General features: G+C 44.9%; 1 protein-coding gene across 15 annotated transcripts in view; it reads left to right on the forward strand.

Annotated features, from left to right (window-relative positions):
* LOC100737218 (zinc finger protein 256) overlaps positions 961 to 25,772 on the forward strand; it is a 41,443-nt gene continuing 16,631 nt past the window's right edge. For 2 of the 15 annotated variants that reach the window (XR_002345391.1, XR_002345393.1), the window contains exons 1-2: positions 15,245 to 15,617; positions 17,835 to 20,001. Coding sequence is in view for 2 of the 15 variants with exons in the window: in XM_021097382.1 (XP_020953041.1) it covers positions 15,410 to 15,617; positions 17,835 to 19,321 (1,695 nt within the window). In the remaining 13 variants the exon portion in view is untranslated. Of the gene's footprint in view, positions 3,120 to 6,911; positions 7,459 to 7,496; positions 8,097 to 11,127; positions 11,255 to 15,244; positions 15,618 to 17,834; positions 21,891 to 23,909; positions 25,020 to 25,772 lie in introns of those variants that run through there. The other 13 variants (XR_002345394.1, XM_021097383.1, XR_002345398.1 and 10 more) reach the window with 13 other exon arrangements.

Consider the following 25,772-nt stretch of genomic DNA (forward strand, 5'->3'; position numbering starts at 1 on the left):
TTTAAAATCTTGAACCATATCAGAAAGCTATTTGAGGAATTCCCGTCGTGGTACAGTGGAAAGGAATCCAACTAAGAATATTGAGGTTGCAGGTTCCATCCCTGGCCTTGCTCAGTGGGTTAAGGATCCGGCATTGCTGTGAGCTGTGGTGTAGGCTGGCAGCCCTAGCTCCGATTAGACCCCTTGCCTGAGCACCTCCATATGCCGTGGGTGTGGCCCTAAAAAGCAAAAAATAAAAAATAAAAAGAAAGCTATTTGGTAAATTCGGACACATTTATAGGACTGAAACCATCATCATTTATGGTAATGACCATAAATGCACCATATATTTATCTCATCAGCTTTTATAATCTTTTTCTGTTCTGCACCGACCTCCAAGTAACCATCAATTTACTTTCAATTATGATAGATAACTGCATTTTCTAGAATTCTTTTGATGGGAATCAAAGTATTTACTCTTTTTCTTGCTTTTATTTATGTTGCATAAATACTTGGACAGTAGTCTATGATATATGAGCAGCTCATACTTTTTTCCATTAAGAAATATTCTTATCTTTGAATGTACTACTGTTATCTTATCCATTCATTTGCTTATGGACATTTGGGATTTTTTTCCTAATTTTTGAGTAGTGAAGAAAAAACTTGTACAAACATTTGTGTATAATTCCTTATTTGGATATAGGTTTTATTTATCTTTTGTCGATAACTCAAGAGCGCAGTGTTTGAGTAATACAGTAGATATTTAACTTAAACACACTAACAAATTGTGATCTGAACTGACTGTACCCTTTTGCATTCTTTTTTATTTTTTGTCTTTTGTCTTTTCATGGCTGCACCTGCAGCATATGGAAGTTCCCTGGCTAGGGTCCAATCTGAGCTCTAGCCTCTGGCCTACACCAGAGGCACAGCAACACCAGATCTGAGCCACGTCTGTGACCTACACCACAGCTCATGGCAATGCCGGATCCTTAACCCACTGAGTGAGGCCAGGGATCGAACCCGCAACCTCATGTTTCCTAGTCGGATTTGTTAACTACTGAACCACAATGGGAACTCCCTTTTTTGCATTCTTGCCAGCGGCGTATTAGAGTTCCATTTCCTCCACATCTTGGTGAATACTTGGTCAATCATTCTCTTTTTGAGGGGGTAGGGGTGTGCACCTGCAACATGTGGAAGTTCCCAGCTAGGGGTTGAATTGGAGCTGCAGCCACCAGCCTACACCACAGCCACAGCAACGCGGGATCTGAGCTCCATCTGTGACCTACACCACAGCTCATGTTATCCCACTGAGAGGGCCAGGGAATGAACCCGCATCCTCGGGGTATTAGTTGAGTTCATTAACTGCTGAGCCATGATGGGAACTCCCATTCTTAGTTTTAACTCTTTGTAAAGTTGTTGTATTATCTCACCATTGTTTTAATTGCATTTCCCTAAGGATTCACAATGAACATTTTTTCAGATTAGTATTTGCTGTCTCTATTTCTTTAGTGAAATACTCATATTTTCTGCATATTCTGTGCACTTTCACTATTTTTTTCCTTTAACGAAAGAACAGTGAAACAACAAAGTTGTATTGGAATTTCACTCATTTTATGACTTTTTACTTAATGAAATAATTGTTTTTAATACTAGAATAGTATGTTCTAATTTAAAATTTTTTCTATGCAATGCACAGCATAATGGGCACATATGCCATAACTTTTAATTTTAATCTGCATTATTAACATACTCTCCATCACTTTCTGAAGTCCAGATATTTAATAATTCTGCAAGCCCTTGCTTTGTAGTGTTTACCCAGTTTCCTGGCCTGTCATCATGGGGGTTGGTGGGTTGAAGCAGAACTCTGAGGAGGACCAGATGGCATCAGAATGGACAGGGTGTTTTTTGAGTCCCTAAGCTCACCAGGGCTGGAAATTGGGCAGTAATCAGACTCCCCAAGTCCTGAGTCAGGGAGCCTGGGTTTGAATCCCAACCTCAAAATATTGCTGTGACTCACAGGCAAATGACCCCCCTCAGTTTCCCCCTGTGTAAAACAGGTATAAGGTGTGGCTCTACCACTGAGCTGTGGCAGGTGAAGTCCTGAAGTGCTCACTTGCTGTGCCATGGCTAGGCATGCAACCTCCCTGGGCCTAGGCAACTCTAATCTCTGCCTGTGGTGACATTCCTGGACCAGGCACCCCTCATTTTTCCCCACTGACCCACCCACCAGCAAGGAGGAAGAGGCTAAGGGCACTGATATCTAAGTGTGGGTTCACCTACATGGAGGTGATGGAGGCGCTTGCCTTGGTCCCTGCGAGGATCAAGGTAACAAGACATGGAGGGCTTAATGGTGCCTGGATTCCAGGGTCTGCTTTATAAGCATACTCTTAAATTCTCAGAGCAGACTGAGGAAGTGAGCACCGTGGCACTGCTGGGGAAATCTAGGGTCAGAATGATGAAGGGTGACGTGGTGGACACGTATCTAAAGCAAGATGCCGGATTCACACCCCTGTCACTCGCTCTAGAGCTGGGAGGTGAATCCCTTTACCTTAGCACATGAAGCCCTCATCCCAGGGCAGGCACACAGCAAGTTCCAGGCAGTTTCAGCTGCTGCTACTTTTACGGTTGTTGGAATTATCAGTATTTCCCCCGCTTACCATCTGCTCTCACAGGATTGCCTTTGTCATCTCCACTGGCTTCCCCCATAGGAGGCTGTTTTTCTCACTTGCAGTAGCATTCTGTCCAAAGAGCACAGCCCCTCTGAGCACAGCACCAGAATTGGTCATTCAGGACTGGGTCTCTGCAGCTTCCTCAGCAACTGAGTGACAGGCTTGAAACCCAGCCAACAACCCGAATATGAAGTTTGACTTGTGTGTGACCTTCACCCTAGAGGAGTAGACATCCCAGCCCAAAGGACCCGATAGCATGGTGTGGTCATGGAGACCTAGCTCCCGGTCTCCCTGGCCAAGGGCTCACCTCTGCTCCATTCACAGACCTGCTGCCTGTTTGATGCTGTCCTCTCTGCCCAAGACTGGCCGATGGAGAAGACCGCTGGCACGCGCCATCCTCCCTGCAGCCCTCACCATCTTCTGTACCCACATCCACATTTCCCCTCCTTGTGTCTGCACCACGGAGCTTTGGTAAAAAACAGTCTTAAACACAAATCCTCACCTGAATGTCCAGCACACTCTGGCCACACCTGAGATCCCTGTTCCAGATTCCACAGAAGGGGAGCTGACTGGCCCGGCCAGGTTTGCTCAGGTCCAATCAGCAGGGTTTGGGTGATGGACTGTGTCAGTGATTCAGGCAGTGCTTTTTTTTTTTTTCCTGGGCTGTGCCCATGGCATGTAGAAGTTCCCAGGCCAGGGATCAAACCCAAGGCACAGCTGTGACCCAAGCCACTGCAGTGACAACACCAGATCCTTAGCCCTCTGAACAACAAAAAAACTCTGAAATGTTATCTTTTTTGTTTGTTTGCTTGCTTTTTTGGGGGGGTGCCAAGGTACAGCAGATGGAAGTTCCCAGGTTGGGGAGCGAATCAGAGCTACAGCTGCCAGGCTTCACCACAGCCACAGCAATGCCAGATCCAAGCCACGTCTGCGACCTACACCACAGCTCACAGGAACACCGGATCCTTGACCCACTGAGCAAGGCGAGGGTTTGAACCTGTGTCTTCATGGATACTGCGCCACAACAGGAACTCCTGAAATGTTATCTTGTGTGGCAGCATGTTTTTTTTTTTTTTTTTTTTTTTTTTTTTTTGTCTTTTTGCCATTTCTTGGGCTGCCCCTGCGGCATATGGAGGTTCCCAGGCTAGGGGTCCAATCGGAGCTGTAGCCACCAGCCTATGCCAGAGCCACAGCAACGCGGGATCCGAGCCCCATCTGCAGCCTACACCACAGCTCACGGCAATGCCGGATCATTAACCCACTGAGCAAGGCCAGGGACCGAACCCGCAACCTCATGGTTCCTAGTCGGATTCGTTAACCACTGCGCCACGATGGGAACTCCATAATTTTGCTCATTTTTATAGAACAGTATATGAACCAATGTAAGTACTGAGAAAATTTGTTCCCAGCCCATATATATATATGTGTGTGTGTGTGTGATATTTTCTTGTATAGATTTAGATGTTTTCAAATTTGGGATTTTTTGCCATCTCATTTTGCAATCCATTTTATTACATTATCTATATTCTATTCATATTGATAATCAAATTTAATATATATATGCTCCCATAAATTTACTCAACATGTACATGTCAGTAAGGTGTGCTGCTGTGTACTACTAACACAACTACTGTTTTCTCTGCCAGAATAAGCTCTTGGATATATTTATAAGTTCTTCATATAAACTCACTTTTTTTCTTCTTCTTTTTTCTTTTTTTTTTTTTTGCTTTTTTTATGGCCAGGCCTGAAGCACGTGGAAGTTCCTGGTTTGGGGGTCGAATTGGATCTAGAGCTGCTGGCCTACACCACAGCTGCAGCAATACCAGATCCTTAACCCACTGAGCAAGGCCAGGGATCGAACCTACATCCTATCCTCATGGATACTGGTCAGGTTCTTAACCCGCCGAGCCACAGTGGGAACTACATAAACTCACTTTTGTTGTGGTGGTGGTGGTGGTGGTCTTTTCTAGGGCCGCACCCACAGCACATGGAGGTTCCCAGGCTAGGGTTCAAATCAGAGCTGTAGCCGCTGGCCTACACCAGAGCCACAGCAATGCAGGATCCAGCCACATCTGTGACCTACACCACAGCTCATGGCAACGCTGGATCCTCAACCCACTGAGCAAGGCCAAGGATCGAACCCACAACCTCATGGTTCCTAGTCAGATTCGTTAACCACTGAGCCATGACGGGAACTCCCATAAACTCACTTTTATTATCTCTTTAAATAAGTTTTAACTCATAAGCTCTGAAACACCATTTTGTTTGAAATACAAAAAGTAAATAACCTTTTATAGTATTTTTATTCATAATAGTCTTTCTATATAGAAACTTGGTTTATATCTGTTTTTGATATATCTAAATAGAGGTTTGGTTTTTTGTTTTTGTTTTTGTTTTTGTTTTGGCACACTCAATGCATGGTGAAGTTCCTGGGCCAGGGATCAAACCCACATCACAGCACTGACCACCATCATTGCAGTGACATTGCCAGATCCCCAACCCGTTGCATCACAAGGGAGTTCCTAGAGGTGGTTTATATGATTTCTGTTTTAATATTAGTTTTTGGATTTTTAAAAATTCTTCTGTCATATTTTTTAGTTTTAATGTTTTTCAAGTTTTGTTACATTTCAGTAACATTTGCTTTAATTAAAAATTTTTTTATTAATTTTTTTTCAAATGATTTTAAAAGGATTCTCAGGGAGTTTCCACTGTAGCTAGTGTGCTAAGAACCCAACATAGTGTATGTGATGATGTGGTTTAATCCCTGGCCTCGAACAGTTGGTTAAGGATCAGGACTTACTGCAAACTGTGGTCACAGATGCAACTCGGAACCAATGTGACAATGCTGGATCATTAATCTGCTGCACCACAAGGGAACTCCAAGGCTAGGACTTCTGACTGTAACACTAACAGATGCCCTTAAGTTTGAGTGTCCCTGTTTTTTGGAGTTAACAATTGGTGCAATAGAAATTTACACTCTATGGCAAGTCAAGGAAAATTTATACATAAATTTTTTTTTCTGCTCTTTGTCTTCCTCTTTGCCTTATATTTTGCATTATGTGTCTGCATTATGCATTTACCAAATATCCCCCTTGATAGAGATACCTGCTCAGTCAACCACAGAAAGCAATATTCTCCTAGCCTCAAGACTTTTTTTTTTCCTTTTTAGGGCTGGACCTGTCAGATATGGAAGTTCCCAAGCTAGGAGTCAAAGTGAATCCACAGCCACAGCAATGCCAGATCAGACCCACATCTGTGACCTGTGCAGCAGCTTGCAGCCGAATTCTTAATCCAGTGAGGGAGATCAGGGATTGAACCTGTGTCCTCAGGGACACTGTGTAGGGTTCTTAACCTGCTGAGCCACAACAGGAACTCCAAGACAACTCCTTAAAAGATAAATGCCTTCTTGGTCTTGTAAGGGGTAATGGTGAGCCAACAATTTCTACTTAAAGTTCTCTATGGTGCAAAATATCTACTGCATTTAATGTACAGCCCTTTGTTTCAAAAACCTACATAACTGTTCTTTGACCTCTAATGGGTGGACTAGTTCACAGTTCAACCTTTCTGAACTAGTTTATGATCCTCAATTTGGCTTGGATAAAATTTCCATTTCTTAGATTAACTGATTACTTTTTCAAGGAAGCTTTGCACAGTAGGTCCAACTTTTTTTTTTTTTTTTTTTGTCTTTTGTCTTTATTTTTATTATTATTTTTTGGTCTTTTTGCCTTTTCTTGAGCCGCTCCCGGCGCATATGGAGGTTCCCAGGCTAGGGGTCCAACCGGAGCCGCAGCTGTGAGCCTATGCCAGAGCAACAGCAAGGCGGGATCCGAGCCGCATCTGCGATATACACCACAGCACACCACAACGCCGGATCCTTAACCCACTGAGCAAGGCCAGGGTTCAAATCTGAAACCTCACGGTTCCTAGTCGGATTCATTAACCACTGAGCCACAATGGGAACTCCCCAGGTCCAACTTTTATGAGGGTTTTTCCATCCATTAGCATTTCCCCCCAATGGATTTTTTATCTGTTGTGCCAGTTTTCCTTTGCAGTTATTTGGCTGAAGTAATTGGCTAGTGATCAATGCCTACATTCATTATTTTATGAGCTATTCTACCTCATTTTATCAGGATTTACTGATATATAGAAATCATCTATAAAGAAGAAATGTACCTAATTTTCTATTTATTTACCCTAAAGTGCAATCTATATCAAAGGAAGAAAAATGTGCAGCGGGTTAAGGATTCCCTTTTTGCAGCTCTAGCGTAGTTGTCACCTGGATTCAGTGCCTTGCCTGGAAACTTCCACATGCCAGGAGTGTGGCAAAAAAAAAAAAAAAAAGGAAAATGCTTCTTACCTTTGCTTTCTTTAGCCATTTTCAAAATGTCCCTTAGATATTTTTGCGCCCAATTTCCGTGCAGATCCTCCAGGTGGATCTTGGTGTGCCTCCTGGAAACAGGAACTACACAACCCAGAATGCCTTACGTCAGCGGAAAAACGGTTCCGTTCGGGCCCAAAGGGTCGGGCGGTACTTCCTGTTCCGCCGCCAAGCTGCGTTGTTAACCAGTCTGGGTCTGGTCCGCTTCCGAGCCGCTGCCTTGGGGCTGAGTTGACCGGACAGGGACGGTCCGGAAGGAGCCACTGACCCCGCGGCAGAGGCGGGCCTGAGGCTCGGCGACGCCGCCCGCGTGCCCCGGACCAGGCCCGGGATAGAGACCGCCGTGCCCGCGCCCCTCCTCGCCCGCTGCTCCCGGCCCCGCTCCGCCCGCAGAGCCCGATGGCGGCGGCCGCGCTGAGGGACTCGCCTCAGGTAAACGCTGGTCCCCAGGCCCTCCCCGCCCTCCCCCACCAGACCCTAAAGTCCCGAGTGCGGGGCGCCTGCTCCCGGGCCTGCAGCCCAGGCCCCGGGGCCCAGAACGCCGAGGCGGCCGTGGGTGGGGCCCTGATTGTGACGGACGGTGTGCTGGCGCGTGGGAGAGGCTGCAGGTGGAGCGACCCGCAGGTGCAAAGGTTGGGAGGCGGGAGGCTCCGGGAAACCTGGCTTCCGTTTGTTGTCTGCAGGGAATAAACAACGCGAGGCGGAGTTAAGCCTGCAATAGCAGGCTGAGGGGTGTTCGTTTCTGTGAGAAACCTAGAAGCCATGGGAAGCTTTAAGAAAGGAGGTTAAATTTTCCCCAAAAGCTGTGCCAAGGAAGAACAGCCTGGAGGGGAAACTTGAGCACTTTGAGGCACTGGGAGATGGGGTCTTTGTTCAGGATCGCCCTGTCGTTAAGAAAGGACATGAGCATTTGCGATTCAACAGCCGCCTGAGGTCCCCTGGCTCCTGGGTCAGAGAAGGCTACAGGGAGGCAATGAGCACATGAAACCACCGTGGATGGGTTGGTTTCTCTGAAGCCTGTCTCTGCACAGGTTCCCATGGCTGCAGAAGCACTCACCGGACTCACACAGGTAACTGGAGGTGTCCCAGGCCCTCGTGGCCACAGACGCCACCCTTATGGTCTCTGGATTGTGGTTTCCTGAATTCCTGTTTAAATGGTGTTTTTCTGGGAGTTCCTACTGGAGCTCAGCAGAAGCTGACACAGTCTCTCTGGGTTTGATCCCTCTGCTTGCTCAGAGGGTTAAGGATCCCTTTTTGCCACAAGCTTTGGCCTAGATCGCAAATGTGGCTTAGATCTGGTGTTGCAGTGGCTGTAGTGGAGGCCAGCATCTGCAGCTCTGATTTGACTCTCAGCCCAGGAACTTGCATATGCCACAGGTGCAGCCTTAAAAATACATAAATAGGAGTTCCCAACGTGGCTCAGTGGTTACTGAATCTCACTAGGCACCATGAAGTTGTGGGTTCGATCCCTGGCCTTGCTCAGTGGGTTAAGGATCCGGCATTGCCGTGAGCTGTGGTAGAGGTCACAAACGCGGCTTAGATTTGGCGTTGCTGTGGCTCTGATTAGACCCCTAGCCTGGGAACCTCCATATGCCGCAGGTGTGGCCCTAGGAAAGACAAAAAAAAAAAAAAAAAAAACCCACAAAAAACCATAAATAAATAAATGCTGTTCTTCTAATTTTGAATCTGAGGACCCTGGAGAAACCCCAAACCCAAGTCCAGAGTTCATGTCAGGCTCTATATGGAAGTGTTCCCATTCCTGGTGAGTAGTGTAAACAAGTATGGAGAGTTCTTTCAGGAACTGGTTATTAGATTTCCAGATGCTTAGGGGTAACTCTGAGCAGGGATTGTTCAGAAAAACGACAGGTTTCATTTCTTTTAGGTGAGAACAAAGGGCAGGGACAGAAATTAGTACAGAAATGTCTGAAAAGTGGGTTGTCTATTTTAGAGAGATGGGAGGCCTGGATCAGACAAAGGAGGTCATCTTAACAAGGTCTTAACAGGCTCCATCTGGCTGTAAGTGGAGAACAGACTGAGGTTGGGGTGGGGGCATGGCGGGGGTGTCATGGTAGAAGCTCCTATAATAGTCCAGGTTTTATGAACCATAACGGTGGCTTTGGAAAGGTGGTTGGATTCTGGATGCTCGTTTCAAAAAGGGACAACTAGGAGTTCCCGTCGTGGCGCAGTGGTTAACAAATCCGACTAGAAACCATGAGGTTGCGGGTTTGGTCCCTGCCCTTGCTCAGTGGGTTGACGATCCAGGGTTGCCGTGAGCTGTGGTGTAGGTTGCAGACACGGCTCGGATCCTGTGTTGCTGTGGCCCTGGCGTAGGCCAGTGGCTACAGTTCCGATTGGACCCCTAGCCTGGGAACCTCCATATGCCGCGGGAGCGGCCCAAAGAAAAAAAAAAAATAACAAAAAGACAAAAAAAAAAAAAAAAAAAAAGGGACAACTAGATTTATTCTAATGTGAATAGTGAGGGAGTAAAACTCAGGACTCAGAGAGATGGCTCCAGGGTTTTCCATCTTAGCAGCTGTAGGCAAAGAAACTCCATCATCTGGGATGAGAAAGTTGTAGTTAACGGGGTATGGAGAGCTTTGTTTCAGCGTATTTAGAGTCTGAGGTGCATTAGAGATCACTGAATGAAAGGATGAAAGGCACACCTGAGCACATAGGTCTGGAAATGTGGGGGAGGGGTCAGGATGGAGACGTCGAAAATGCAGTTGGAACTCTGTCGCCTGTGATGGGTCAGCTGTGGTGGCATTTAGAAGGGGCAGTCCTGAGGTTATGGTGTAAAGCTATTAGGTGGCCAGGAAGGGAGGGTGGGGCAGTGAACTGAATCTCTTGCTTGAGTACTTGGGAGATGATATTGGGCTTCACAAAAGTGAGGCAGGTAACAGTCCCCAAAGGGAGCTTGTGTTGCAGACAAGACAGTGTGGCAGGTGACAGACATTCTCAGGGGAAAATGGACATGAGATGAATGCAGAGGCCTAGAAGTAATTCAGGGCAGATGACATTCAGCCTGGAGCTGGTGCTTACCTCCCTATGGACTCTCCGGGGTTTGGGGATGACTTTGGTGCGCTCTGTAATGGAGGATAAGATCAGAGGGAAACGTGGTCATTGTGAGCATCAGTAGGCCTGGGTGGCCACCAGCGCTGGCCTTTGAGTAAGGGTTCAGCGGCCAGAGGAAGGTTGTGCCTGGTAAGGGAACAGCAAGTACAGCATAGATGTGGAATAGAGCCATGGGTGTCTGAAATCAGCAGCCGATTCTGTGTGGCTAAGTCTGAAGTAAGGAATGGAGCCTTGTCAGAGAGGCCTTTATAGACAATTTTGGTCCTGCCACCACTGGTGGGAGCCACGGGAGGTCTAGGGAATTCATGGAATCCTGTATGAATTTGCCAAGCATACTCTGGATGCTGTCATCCAGACATCCCTCAGGTTTGCATCTCACAGCTTTGGTGGTTCACCGTTTACCAGAGTGTAACTCCATGTGGTCCTATGTGGTGTGTGGTTTCCTCCTATTTCAGGCTGTAGATATATATGATTGTTACGATGCTGCCAATGGCATCTGTCTGTTGTCGCTTGATCTATATTTGGCCACCCTTATAATCCTAGGCAGGAATCCCACCCTCACCATGGAGTGAAGAGGAGGTGATCAAAATACTTCAGTGTGTGGGGAGGGCGGGGAGATGCGTATACTTTGGGATGGTGAGGTGGTAGTGGCCATGGGCTTGTGGCTGTGGTGTCTGGAGATAAGAAGGATGTGCACATGGAGAGGGGGTGTGTCTGATGGTTCCAGGTCCCTGGTGTTGGGACTTAGATGACCTTGACCATACCAAGGGTATTGTCTGGTAGGAGGATTGGATACCTCTATGTAGGCCCACAGCTTACATATTTATTGGCACACCTATCTCTTGTTGCTGATGGCTGGACCCAGTAATCATTGGGCCCGTAGGGAGACAAGAGCACCATTGGCTCCAGGGCCTAGTTTCTACTCCTGTTGGGAGGAGAATGGGCATGAGGCCAGATACATGGGGGAATGGATTGTAGGTCCTTAGGAGAGGGGCTTGTTTGTGGTTTCATCTGTCCCAATCATGACAGGGCACTATGACTTTTGAAGACGTGGCCGTGAACTTTTCCTGGGAGGAATGGGGTCTCCTTGATGAGGCTCAGAGACGCCTGTACCATGATGTGATGCTGGAGAACTTGGCACTTATAACCTCCCTGGGTAAGAACCTCACACCCGCTCCTGTGTCCTGAGCTAGTCTCTACCCTTCCCATTTATCCACTGGCCAGTCTCCCCTTCTCACATGAGGACTCTGGGCACTGCTTTCTCCCCCAGTTCCCTGAGTAGGTGCTGTGGTTGGTAGGGCTGACGTGTGAGCACTGCACTCTCTTTTCCTTGAGCAGCCCCAACGCCTGCTACCCCTTGCCCAGAAGGGATGGATTTAGAGTCAGGAGTGTGTTTGGGTTTTTTTTTTTTTGTCTTTTTGCTATTTCTTTGGGCCGCTCCCGCGGCATATGGAGGTTCCCAGGCTAGGGATCAAATTGGAGCTGTAGCCACCAGCCTACGCCAGAGCCACAGCAACGCGGGATCCGAGCTGCGTCTGCAACCTACACCACAGCTCATGGCAACGTTGGATCGTTAACCCACTGAGCAAGGGCAGGGATCGAACCTGCAACCTCATGGTTCCCAGTCAAATTCGTTAACCACTGCACCATGACGGGAATTCCGAGAGTCAGGAGTCTGCAGTCATGAATCCCACCTTGTTTATCCTTTCCCTAGCCAGGAGAATTTTCCAGATCCAAGGTGCCTGTGTATGCCAGGTTCTACTTCCTTCCTATAGCTAACTTTTCCTTGTTTGCTTGTGCCAGAAATTATCATCACTGACCTGGTCACTTTTTTTTTTTTTTTTGGCTGCTCTCACGGCATATGGATGTTCCTGGGCCAGGGATCAAATTCAAGCTGCAGCTGTGACTCATGCTGCAGCTATGGCAATGCCAGATTCTTTTTTTTTATTTATTTTTTTTAATAATTTTTTTATCTTCCCACTGTACAGCAAGGGGGTCAGGTTATCCTTACATGTATACATTACAATTACATTTTTCCCCCACCCTTTATTCTGTTGCAACATGAGTATCTAGACAAAGTTCTCAATGCTATTCAGCAGGATCTCCTTATAAATCTATTCTAAGTTGTGTCTGATAACCCCAAGCTCCCGATCCTTCCCACTCCCTCCCCCTCCCATCAGGCAGCCACACGTCTCTTCTCCAAGTCCATGATTTTCTTTTCTGAGGAGATGTTCATTTGTGCTGGATATTAGATTCCAGTTATAAGTGATATCATATGGTATTTGTCTTTGTCTTTCTGGCTCATTTCACTCAGTATGAGATTCTCTAGATCCATCCATGTTGCTGCAAATGGCTTTATGTCATTCTTTTTTATGGCTGAGTAGTATTCCATTGTGTATATATACCACATCTTCCGAATCCAATCATCTGTTGATGGACATTTGGGTTGTTTCCATGTCCTGGCTATTGTGAATAGTGCTGCAATGAACATGCGGGAGCACGTGTCTCTTTTAAGTAGAGTTTTGTCCGGATAGATGCCCAAGAGTGGGATTGCAGGGTCATATGGAAGTTCTATGTATAGATTTCTAAGGTATCTCCAAACTGTTCTCCATAGTGGCTGTACCAGTTTACATTCCCACCAGCAGTGCAGGAGGGTTCCCTTTTCTCCACAGCCCCTCCAGCACTTGTTATTTGTGGATTTATGAATGATGGCCATTCTGACTGGTGTGAGGTGGTATCTCATGGTAGTTTTGATTTGCATTTCTCTTCTAATCAGTGATGTTGAGCATTTTTTCATGTGTTTGTTGGCCATCTGTGTATCTTCTTTGGAGAAATGTCTATTCAGGTCTTTTGCCTATTTTTCCATTGATTGATTGGCTTTTTTGCTGTTGGGTTGTATAAGTTGTTTATATATTCTAATGATTAAGCCTTTGTCAGTTGCATCATTTGAAACTATTTTCTCCCATTCTGAAAGCTGTCTTTTTGTTTTCTTTTGGGTTTCCTTTGCTGTGCAAAAGCTTTTCAGTTTGATGAGGTCCCATGGGTTTATTTTTGCTCTAATTTCTTTTGCTTTGGGAGACTGACCTGAGAAAATATTCATGATGTTGATGTCAAAGAGTGTTTTGCCTATGTTTTCTTCTAGGAGTTTGATGGTGTCCTGTCTTATGTTTAAGTCTTTCAGCCATTTGGAGTTTATTTTTGTGCATGGTGTGAGGGTGTGTCTAGTTTCATTGCTTTGCATGCAGCTATCCAGGTTTCCCAGCAATGCTTGCTGAATAGACTTTCTTTTTCCCATTTTATGTTCTTGCCTCCCTTGTCAAAGATTAATTGACCATAGGTGTCAGGGTTTATTTCCGGATCTCTATTCTGTTCCATTGGTCTGTCTGTCTGTTTTGGTACCAGTACCACACTGTTTTGATGACTGTGGCTTTGTAGTATTTCTTTTTTTTTCTTTCTTTTTTTTTTTTTTGTCTTTTGTCTTTTGTTGTTGTTGTTGTTGTTGTTGCTATTTCTTGGGCCGCTCCCGTGGCATATGGAGGTTCCCAGGCTAGGGGTTGAATCGGAGCTGTAGCCACCGGCCTACGCCAGAGCCACAGCAACGCGGGATCCGAGCCGCGCCTGCAACCTACACCACAGCTCACGGCAACGCCAGATCGTTTACCCACTGAGCAAGGGCAGGGACTGAACCCGCAACTTCATGGTTCCTAGTCGGATTCGTTAACCACTGCGCCACGACAGGAACTCCATGTAGTATTTCTTGAAGTCTGGGAGAGTTATGCCTCCTGCTTGGTTTTTGTTTCTCAGGATTGCTTTGGCGATTCCGGGTCTTTTGTTATTCCATATAAATGTTTGGATTGTTTGTTCTAGTTCTGTGAAAAATGTCATGGGTCATTTGATAGGGATTGCATTGAATCTGTAGATTGCTTTGGGTAGTATGGCCATTTTTACAATATTGATTTTTCCAATCCAGGAACATGGAATATCTTTCCATTTCTTTACATCTTCTTTGATTTCTTTGATTAAAGAGGTTCCCGGGCTAGGGGTCTAATCAGAGCTGTTGCCACCAGCCACAGCCACAGCCACACCAGATCCGAGCTGCGTCTGCGACCTACATCACAGCTCATGGCAACGCTGGATCCTTAACCCACTGAGCGAGGCCAGGAATTGAACCTGTGTCCTCATAGATGCCAGTCAGGTTCATTAACCTCTAGGCCATGATGGGAACTCCTATTTCTACTTCTTTTAGCTGGTAGGTTAGGTTGTTGATTTGAGACCTTTTTTTTTTTTTTTTGAGGAAGGCTTGCACAGTTCTAAGAGTCTAAGAACAGTTCCCTCTAAGAACTGCTTTTGCAGAATCCCATAGATTTTGTGTGGTTATGTTTTCATTATTGTTTGCCTCAAGGTTTTTGCCGTTTTTTTTTTTTTTAACTTTTTAGGGCTGCACTCACAGCATATCAAAGTTCCCATGCTAGGGGTCAAATCAGCTTAATCTTTAGCTTATAGGTGGTTGTGTTTAGAGTGCAGTCCAACGAGAGAGAAGCACAGGAGAGAGAAGCACAGGGAAGGGCTCCAAGGTGTTCAGTTTTAAAGTATTCATTTCTAGAAGAAGCATAAGGAATATAACTTTTCTCGTAGGTGTTTAAAATGCCTACATCATTATGTATATCCCTTGAGAGGGAATCAGGATCCTGCCCCAAGGCTGTAGTATTGTTTCTTGACTGTTCCTCCCTTGTCTTTGGATCTCCTTCCTTCCCTGATCAGTAACTGTTTGAACCTGCCCCCTCGGAATTCAGGGAAGTCTATGGAGGCTGAATGAGGCCCATTTTCTTAAAAAGAGAAATAGGGGACACAGAAAAGCTTTTGTGCCCAGGAGCCCCACAGAGCCCTGCTTGGTTATATTTCTGCGTTTCTTTTCTTTCTTTCTTTCTTTCTTTTTTTTTTTTTTTTGGTCTTTTGTCCTTTTAGGGCCACACACATGGCATGTAGAGGTTCCCAGGCTAGGGGTCTAATTGAAGCTGTTGCTGCTGGCCTATACCAGAGCCACAGCAATGCCAGATCTGAGCCATGTCTGTGACCTACACCACAGCTCACAGCAACATCAGATTCTTAACCCACTGAGTGAGGCCAGGGATCGAATCACAACCTCATGGTTCCTAGTCGGATTTGTTTCTGCTGCGCCACGACGGAAACTCCTCTGTTTCCTTTCTTATGGTTGATTTCTAGTTTCATACCTCTGTGGTCAGAGTAGATGATTTCTGTACTCAAATTTTTTGAGGTTAGTTGTGCCCTAGTATGTGGTCAGTCCTAGAGAATGTTCCATGTGCACTTGGAAAAAAAAGTATATTCTGGTTTTTCTGGATGTGATATCCTGAAAATATCAATTAAGTCTAACTGTTCTTTTCTGTCATTTAGAACCTCTGTTGCATTATTGACTTGCTGTCTGGAAGATCTGTCCATTGATGTGTGGGGTGTTAAAAGTCTCCTACTGTTACTGTATTTCCATCAATTTTTCATTTTAGGTCTGTTCATATTTGTTGTATGTATTTGGGTTCTCCTATATGAAGGGCATTTACACTGATCAGTGTAATAGCCTCTTCTTGAATTGATCCTTTTATCTTTAAATAGTGTCCTTTTAAAAAATTCATTCTGATGGTTCACTGCTTTTAACTCAGCTTTCATCTCTGCAAATGACTTTTCTACTTTTTCTTTGCTCCTCTGTATAGTTTCTAATGACTTTTAAAAGTAATCTGTGTTGGAGTTCCCTTGGTGGCACAGTGGTTAATGAATCCAACTAGGAACCATGAGGTTACAGGTTCAATCCCTGGCCTTGCTCAGTGGGTTAAGGATTTGGCATTGCCATGAGCTGTGGTCTAGTTTGCAGATGTGGCTTGGATCCTGAGTTGCTGTGGCTCTGGCATAGGCTGGCAGCTACAGCTCCGATTGGACCCCTAGTCTGGGAACCTCCATATGCCACAGGAGCGGCCTAGAAATGGCAAAAAGACCAAAAAAAAAAAAAAAAAAAAAAAAGTAATCTGTGTTACTGTTGATAGCCATTCTTAATTCCTTCAGCATTTTAAATACTTCCTTTTTTCTTTTCTTTTTTCTTTTTTTTTTTTTTTGTCTTTTTAGGGCCACACTCATGGCATATGGAAGTTCCCAGGCTAGGGGTCAAATTGGAGCTGTAGCTGCTGGTCTACACCACAGCTCACAGCAACACCAGATCCTTAACCCACTGAATGAGGCCAGGAATCAAACCTGCATCCTCATGGATGCTAGTCAGATTAGTTTCCACTAAGCCACAATGGGAACTCCTTAATTACCTCCTTTTTGAACTCAGTGTCTGTTAGACTTCAGAGGTATGTTTCATTGTTTCCTCCTTCAGGGGAATTCACCTGTTCTTTTAACAGGGAGTGATTCCTTTGTTTCTTCATTTGCTTTTATTTTTCTTATTCTGTGAGTTGAGGGAAGACAATTATCTACTATAGTCTTGGAGGGTTATTTATATGTGGGAGCATCCCTGGGTATCTTGTGAGGGCTTACTGTTCTTTCTTTTTGGTCATGGAATGCTTTGGGTTTGGATGCTTACTGTCTCTTTTGTTAGTGTGTACATGTCATTATCCCCTTGATGGGGGTGTGCTGGTGTATGGCCTGCATGTGCTTTCAGGGAGATGGAGGCAGTGCGCAAGGCCTGTAGCCAGTGCCTGGTTGCAGGGCCCTTGACAGTGGTGAGGACCCTTGGGGAGGTGGCCCAGGCTGCTCCTTGTTGCAGGGCCCTGGCAACTGGCAGTGACCCTCAGGGAGGTGTAGCTGGCACCCTGAGCCTTTGGCAGCAGCAACAACAGGATGTACACCTTCTCAGGAAATAAGGGAAACAGGTGGCACTCCATTGCAGTGCCCTCCTATGGCAACCCCCAAGCTGACTGGGTCCCACACATGGTGCCTGTTTATGGATTCCTAGTGATGGCGGGCCTTGCCCACCTCTGGAATCTGCGATTGCTGCAGAGGTTTGCCCCCACTGCCCATAACCCACACAGGAGAACCCAACCACCTGAGAGCCCACATGTGCACAGAGAAAGGTGTTCCTGTGGAGCCTTGCCCCTCCTCTTGTGCACCCCCAGCAATGGTGCCTTGCTTCTCTGGAAGGCCCAGGCCTCATCCCATGCTCCCTCAGCTATGGTACACCATTCCCCAGCCAGAGTGGGCATCCTTGCTTTGTTCCAGAGTTTAGCAGGAAGTCTTTCAGCTTTTCTTCATTGAATATTATTTTCATTGTGGATTTGTCATAGAGGTATGTGTATTCTTAATCCTTGAAAGCCCCAGCTGTTTCTTTGCAGTTGGATTTTTCTGGTCCTGGAGTCTACATAACACTCTGTGTTGCCACCACACAAGGTCCCATCCTTAACTTCAACCCAATCACCTTGTCTTGTAAAGAATCCCATGGACTATTTTTGGGTTCATGAGACACACATCTGTAATGCAGTTTTCAGAGTTGCTGCTGTGGTGCAACAGGATCGGCAGCATCTCTGTAATACTGGGATGCAGGTTTGATTCCTGATCCAGCACAGTGGGTTAAGCATTGTTGCAGCTGTTGCACAGCTTACAACTTTGGCTCACATCTGATCCCCGGCCTGGGAACTCCATATGCCAGGGGTCAACCAAAAAACAAAAATCATTGTAATGGGCTTTCTCCTTGCAGAAAATCAACATACACTTCACCAGTATTTCTCTGCTTTTAGGTTGTTGGTGTGGAGCAGAGGATGAGGAAGGACTTTCTGAGCGGAGTATTTCTGTTCAAGGAGGGTCACAGATCAGGACTGTTAAGGCAGCTTTGTCTACCCAGAAGGCCAACCCCTATGAGATTTGTGGCCCAGTCTTGAGTGACACTTTTCACTTGGCTGAGTACAAGGGAACACATCGTGGGCAGAAACTACTCATGTGTGGGGCATGTGAGAAACCACTCTATTTCAGAGCACACTGCCATCAGGATCAAAAGCAGCACATTGGAGAGAAACCATTAAGAAGTGATGTGAGGAGAGCCTTGTTTGTGAACAGTTCCAAATTCCATGTATCAGGAAAGCCCTTTTCCTTTGGGGGTGTTGGGAAGGACTTACTGGGCAACTCAGAATTTCTTCACCAACAGGCCCCACCCACCTGGGAGAAGTCAAATTGTGGAACCAAGAGTGAGGCCACCTTTCCAAGGGAAAACAATCATTATAAATGGGGAGACAGCACAAAAACTTTGAGCTGCAAACACACACTTGTTCAGCACCAGAGAGTCCTCACTAGAGGAGGATGTTACATGTGCAGCGAATGTGGGAAATCATTTAGCAAAAGCTCCCACCTCATTAGACATCAGAGTGTTCACACTGGAGAAAAGCCTTATGAGTGCAGTGAATGTGGGAAATCTTTTAGTCAAAGTTCAAACCTCATTCAGCATCATAGAATTCACACTGGAGAAAGGCCTTATGAGTGCAGTGAATGTGGGAAAGCCTTTATCCAAAGATCACATCTCATTCAACATTGGAAAGTTCATACTAGAGAAAGGTCTTTTGAATGTAAAGAGTGTGGGAAATCTTTTACCAAGAGCTGCAGCCTCATTCACCATCAGAGTGTTCATACTGGGAAAAAGCCTTATGAATGTAGTGAATGTGGGAAGTCATTTTCCCAAAACTCTGTGCTCCTTCGGCATCAGAGGGTTCACACTGGAGAAAGTCCTTTTGTGTGCAGTGAATGTAGGAAGTCTTTTCGCCAAAGCTCTGCACTCCTTCAGCATCGGAGAGTTCACACTGGAGAAAGGCCCTATGAATGTGGTGAATGTGGGAAATCCTTTAGATATATCTCAAATCTCATTACCCATCGGAGAGTTCACACCGGAGAAAGGCCTTATGAATGTAAGGAATGTCGAAAATCCTTTAAGAAAAGCTCTTCACTACATCAACACCAGAGAGTTCACACTGGAAAAAGACCTTATGAATGCAGCAAATGTGGGAAATCATTTCGCCAAAATGTTGTGCTTCTTCAACATCAGAGAGTTCATACTGGAGAAAGGCCTTACCAGTGTGGTGAATGTGAGAAATCATTTAGATATATCTCCAACCTGACGACTCATCGGAGAGTTCACACTGGGGAAAAGCCTCATGAGTGTAATGAGTGTGGAAAATTCTTCAGTCAAAGCTCTAACCTCATCACACATCAGAGGATTCACACTGGGAAAAGACCTTAAAATTAGGGAGATATACTGAACTCTTTATCTACAGGTTTAGTCTCTTAAAACACCAGACTATTTACTGCATCAAGGCCTTAGGTGATGAATGCATTAAGGCCATTAGCCCAGTGTCTTTACTATTTGGATACCACACATTTCGAAAGGAAGAAACAACGTGCATGTGCAGGAAGGTACAATTTCCTTTTTCAGTATGTCAACACCTGATGGTACATCTGAATTGAACCTCAAATATCCAGACATCCGCAAACATCCCAGGTGTGTGAGAACTGCATTTTACTCTTTCTCCTGTGCAGGCCTCTTGCCAGATTTCTGTTACTGACACTTTATGTGTTCAAAACCATTTCACCTCCACCACCTGACAGGTACTCACAGGGTACAGCATTCACTACCCTGGTGTGTTTATGGAAGGAAACCTTGGTTTTTCCACTCACATGAGGGATCCATGAGAAGCCTGAGCACTCATGCCTGTCTCATTTCATTGATGAGTTAAGTCATCAACCTGATACTTTTGGCTCAGAGGACTCTGCTTGTGACTTGCAAACTTGGACTGCCTTTTTTCAGGGATAGCGTTGGCTCAGTGACTCCTGTGATGGAATTTTTCATCCATCAAGTTATGAGTCCAGGAGCAGTCTGCCTCCCATTGTTCTGGGTTGTGCAATAATAAAGGCCTTATTATAGTAAGCCACATTTAATCTTGAGATTCCACTGACTATGGGATGATGTGAAAATAGCTGGTTTCTGCTAACATAAAGGAGTGAACAGCTTTTGTTGAGAATTGCAAACTTTGTGTGCCTCAAAGGCATGGTATGATAGCAGAATATACCTCTGTCCGGTTTGGCCTTGTTTACATTGCTGCCCAAGGCCCCCAGTGAAAGACTACAAAGCTTTATGGTCCTGTTTTGTAGACCAAATGTTAAATTTTCTGGGTTCAGAGGTCACCCTGAGGAAGGAGCAGTTTTGACAGCCTCTACTGCTTCTGAGAGCAGCATGAAATTACTGTCTTGTTCACAGGGGATATTGTTGCCTTGTGCTCAGTCAGCACTGTGAGCAAAACCTTCTCCAGGTCCTACAACGGAGCCATGTGCCCTTGTGTGCAGAATCCTGTAAGGTAGCATCACTGGTTTTAAGATACAGGGGGAATGAGGAATTCCCGTCATGGTGCAGTGGAAATGAATCCGATTAGGAATGATGAGGTTGTGGGTTCGATCCCTAGCCTCGATCAGTGGGTTAAGGATCTGGCATTGCTGTGGCTGTGGCGTAGGCCGGCGGCAACAGCTACCATTAGACCCCTAGCCTGGGAACCTCCATATGCCTAGGGTGTGACCCTAAAAAAGACAAAAAAAAAATTATTTGGAGTTCCTGTCGTGGCTCAGTGATTAACGAATCTGACTAGGAACCATGAGGTTGCGGGTTCGATCCCTGGCCTCGCTCAGTGGGTTAAGGATCCGGCGTTGCCATGAGCTGTGGTGTAGGTTGGAGATGCAGCTCAGATTTGGCATTGCTGTGGCTCTGGCGTAGGCCGGTGGCTACAGCTCTGATTCGACCCCTAGCCTGGGAACCTCCATATGCCAAGGGAGCAGCCCAAGAAATGGCAAAAACACACACACACAAAAGATACAGGGAGAATGATAATTGTAACGGAACACACTGGATTAACAGGGGGAGGAGGACACAGTTGCAGACTGGTTGGAATGTGCCACTTTTAAAGGGGCATTCACAATGTTCCAGTGTCACTGTGGCTGTGAAGGATGAACATGTACAGAAATTCTGAGGTCTCCTGAACCGTGAACTTTCTGTAGCAGAGGGCGTTATGAGAGAAAAGAATCTGGAGGTTTTGTGGATTTCTGTAGCCTTACTGGGCTATCCTTCTAGAGGTCATTTCTGTGCAGACAAAAAAGCATGGAGAAAAGGGATATCTCTTCATTGAGTAATGGAGCTTGTGACCCAGCCAATACTCCTGCTGAGTTAGGTGGGAACAGTCTTCATTGCTTACTTCTATTTTTGACCATTGAAGCAAGGTGCTCCTCCCACGACATGAGGCAGAAAATGTTGGAGTCAATATAGGGGATTTTAGAAAAACTAAGAAATCCAGATTTTTATTCTGTTTCATATTTTTAAAGCTTTAATAAGGTATAAATACATGCCATAAAATGCACATAATTAAAATATACAATTTGATAAGTTTTGACATGTATATAAATTCATGAAACCATCGTCACATCTGTGATAAGCCTATCCACCTTCATATTGACCTCATTTCCTTATTGATACACTCTGACCTCTAGTCAACTATTGATGTGGGTTTTTTTTTTACAGTAGATAAGTGTGCATTGTCTAAAATTTCATATGATTAAAGTCATAAATTGTTTACTCTTCCCCTCAGGTGCCCTCATGCGATATACTTATTTTGAGTATCATCAGTGAGTATTAGTTAGTTCATTCTTTTTATAATAAGTATGGTGTTCTGTGGATATACCACTGTTTGTTCATTAGTCTGTTAATCCATACTTGAGTTGTTTCTAGTTTTTGAGTGTCACAAATAAAACTGCTGCATATATTTGAATACAATTCTTAACATGGTTATCTTTCATTTGCCCTATATTTATACTTTGGGGTACAGAGCATAAGTTAGATGGTTAGTAAATGTATAAATTTTGTTTGCTTTTTAGGGCTGCACCTGTGGCATGTGGAGGTTCCCAGGCTAAGGGTCTAATCAGAGCTGCAGCCCATAGGCCTACGCCACAGCCACAGCATTGGGGGATCCAAGTCATGTCTGTGACCTACACCACAGCTCACAGCAACACTGGATCCTTAACCCACTGAGCAAGGCCAGGGATCGAACCGAGTTCTCATGGGTACTAGTCAGAATCGTTTCTGCTGTGCCACAACGGGAACTCCTGTGTAACTTTTTAAAGAACTTCATACTGTAGACTAAAATAGTTTTGTCCTTCTTTTCAGAAGAGCTTGGCACTTCCAGTTCGTCCGTATCTTTGCCAGTATGTTTAGTCTTTTTAAACTTTTGACCTTTTTAATAAATGTGTAGCAGTATCTCACTGTGGTTTTAGTTGCCTTTCTCAGGTGTTTTATGATAGGAGGATTTTTTTCATTTTTTTAATTTCCCAAGCCCACTCTGGTAAAATGTCTTTCAGTAACTCTTGTCTGTTTAAAAAAAAATTAGACTATTTCTTTTTATTCACAATAAGGTAGTGAGTTACTTTGAGGTGCAGCAGGTAAAGGATCAGGCACTGTCATTGCAGCAGCTCAGGATGCAGCCCTGGTGCGGATTTGATCCATGGCCTGGGGATCTCCACATTGGAGAGTGGGGCGAGAAACAAAACAAAACAAGATGATGAAACAATGAAGACTTACTCAAGACATTATTCTTTAGTGATGTGACTTCTGGCCTTAAACAATTATTTTTGAATTCTGAAATACTACCATGGCCACATTTAGCATTTTCTTTTTCTTTTTTCTTTTCTTTCCTTTTTTTTTTTTTTTTTTAGGGCCACACCCATGGTATATGGAAGTTTCCAGGCTAGGGGCCAAATCAGAGTTGCAGTTGCCAGCCACTGCCACAACAACATGGGAAATGAGCCATGTCTCCACCATAGTTCATGGTAACACTGGATCCTTAACCCAGGAGTGGGGCCATGGATTGAACCCATGTCCTCATGGGTACTAGTCAGGTTTGTAATCTGCTGAGCCACAAAGGGAACTCCAATGATAAATCTTTTGTTTAGGCTATTTCCAATATGCAAAAATGGAAAAGGCTGTCATGAAGCTGGGTGAACCTTTTCCCAGCCTGCCATCCATTATTTATCATTTCATAGCCATTGCTGTTTCATCCATCTTAATGTACACTAGTGGGTTATTTTACTTTTAATCCCATGTGTAACATTAAATGCATAACCTCTTTAGAATGGTTTGTGTGTGTGTGTGTGTGTGTGTGTGTGTGTGTGTTTTGTCATTTCTAGGGCCACTCCCGTGGCACATGGAGGTTCCCAGGCTAGGCGTCTAATCAGAGCTATAGCTGCCAGTCTCCACCAGAGCCACAGCAACCGCGGGATCCGAGCCACATCTTTAACCTACACCACAGCTCACAGCAACGCCAGATCCTTAACCCACTGAGTGAGGTCAGGGATTGAACCGCAACCTCATGTTCCTAGTTGCATTTGTTAACCACTAAGCCACAATGGGAACTCCTAGAATGCGTTTTTAAAAATTGAGTGCTCCTTCATAACTCCAATAACTATCACACAAAGTGAAAACAAATAAGGAAATATGGGAATTCCCTGATGGCCTAGTGGATAAGAATTTGGAGTTGTTCTCCCTTTTTTTTTTTTTTTTTGGGCTTTTCAGGGCCACACCCGGAGCACATCCAAGTTCCCAGGCCAGGGGTTGAACCTGAGCTTTAGCTGCTGGCCTACACCACAGCCACATGAACGCCAGATCTGAGCCACATCTCCAACCTGCACCACAGCTCACAGCAGCACCGGATCCTTAACCCACTGAGCAAGGCCAGGGATTGAACCTGTGTCCTCATGGATACTAGTCAGATTGGTGTCTTCTGAGCCATGATTGGAACTCCTGGAGTTGTCACTTCTGTGGCTTGGGTTTAATCCTTGGGAAGTTCTGCATGCTGTGGGTTTGGCCCAAAAAAAAAATCAGAAATGATTATTTTTCTCAAATGTCTCAAAAATGTGTTTGTTTTAAGCACGTAAGTTGTGGTCAAGATCCAAAATGTATTCTTAACGGTTTTCAGTAGCTGTGTCTCATTAAGTCTCTTAACCGTTAAGTCTCACTTAGCATTTTTTTTTTTTTTTGCTTTTTCCCTTTTCTAGGGCTGCTCCCATGGCATATGGAGGTTCCCAGGCTAGGGGTCGAATCGGAGCTACAGCCACCATCCTACACCAGAGCCACAGCAACGCAGGATCTGAGCTGCGTCTGTAGCCTACACCACAGCTCACGGCAATGCCGGATCCTTAACCCACTGAGCAAGGCCAGGGATCGAACCTGCAAACTCATGGTTCCTATTCGGATTCATTAACCACTGCGCCACAACGGGAACTCCTCACTTACATTTTTATTCTATCTTGTTCATCAGAATTTGGTAGATCATAGGTGTGCTTTATTTCATATACCTCCAAAAAATTTGTGGAGTGTAATTGACTAACAGTGTTGTGATAGTTTCAGGTGTGCAGCAAAGTGAATCAGTTATGCGTATGCATACATCCATTCAGATTCTTTTTCAGATGGGTCACTACAGATATTGAGTAGATTTCCCTGTGCTATATAGTTGATCATTGTCACTCATCCATTCCATATACAGTAGTGTGTATATGTCAGTCCTAAGCCGATTTATCCCTCCCCCTAATGGTTCCCCTTTAGTAGACATAAGTTTGGTGTCAGAATCTTTGGAGCTGTATCTATTTGATGAATAAGTTCTTTTGTGTCATTTTTTATTAGATGCCACATATATGTGATCTTATAAGGTATTTGTCTTCCTCTGTTGTTTGTTTTTTGGCTGCCCTACTGCACATGAACATTCCCAGGCCAGGAATCAAATTCGAGCCAGAGCTGTGACCTCTGTGACCCACACCACAACTGCGGCAACGCCGGACCCTTAACCTGCTGTACCAGCCAGGCATCGACTGGCGCATCCACAAAGACAAGCCAGATCATTAATTAACCCATTGTATGTACCACAGTGTCACAAACAAGAAGTCCCTGTTTTTGTTTTGTAAATAATTTCATTTGTGTCTTTATTTTAGATTCCACATGGAAGTGGATATGGTATTTGTCTTTCTCTGTCTTACTTCATTTTAGTATGATAATCTTTAGGTCCATCCATGGTGGTGCAAATGGTGTTATTTCATTCTTATGGCTGAGTAATAGTCCATTGTGTAAATATACATGAACCTTTATCCATTCCTCCATTAATGGACATTTAGGTTGTTTCCATGTCTTGGCTGTTGTGAATAGCGCTGGAATAAACATTGGGGTGCATGTATCTTTTTGTATTTTCTCTGGATATGTCCAGGAGTAGGATTGCTGGATGGCAGGGGAGTTCTAGGTAGTTTTCTAGGGAACCTCCATACTGGTCTCTGTAGCAGCTATACCAGTTGTCTTTCCCACCAGCAGTGGGTTTCCTTTTCTCCTCACTCATTCCAGCATGTACTGTTTGTAGGCTTTTTGATGTTGCCCATTCGGACTAGTGTGAGGTGATTCCTCACTGTAGTTTTGATTTGAATTTTCGAATAATGATGTTGAGCATCTTTTCATGTGCTTTTTGTCCATCTTTTACTTGGAGAAATGTCCCTTTAGAGCTCCTGTCCATTTTCGTTTGGGTTGTTTGTTTCTTTTGGTGGTTTTTTTTTTTTTTTTTTTTAATATATATAAAGCTGTATCAGAGGAATTCCCATTGGGGCTTGATGGGTTAAGGACTTGA

This window comes from Sus scrofa, chromosome 6 (assembly GCF_000003025.6).
Source record: "Sus scrofa isolate TJ Tabasco breed Duroc chromosome 6, Sscrofa11.1, whole genome shotgun sequence".
In the NCBI taxonomy this organism is placed as follows: Eukaryota; Metazoa; Chordata; class Mammalia; order Artiodactyla; family Suidae; genus Sus; species Sus scrofa.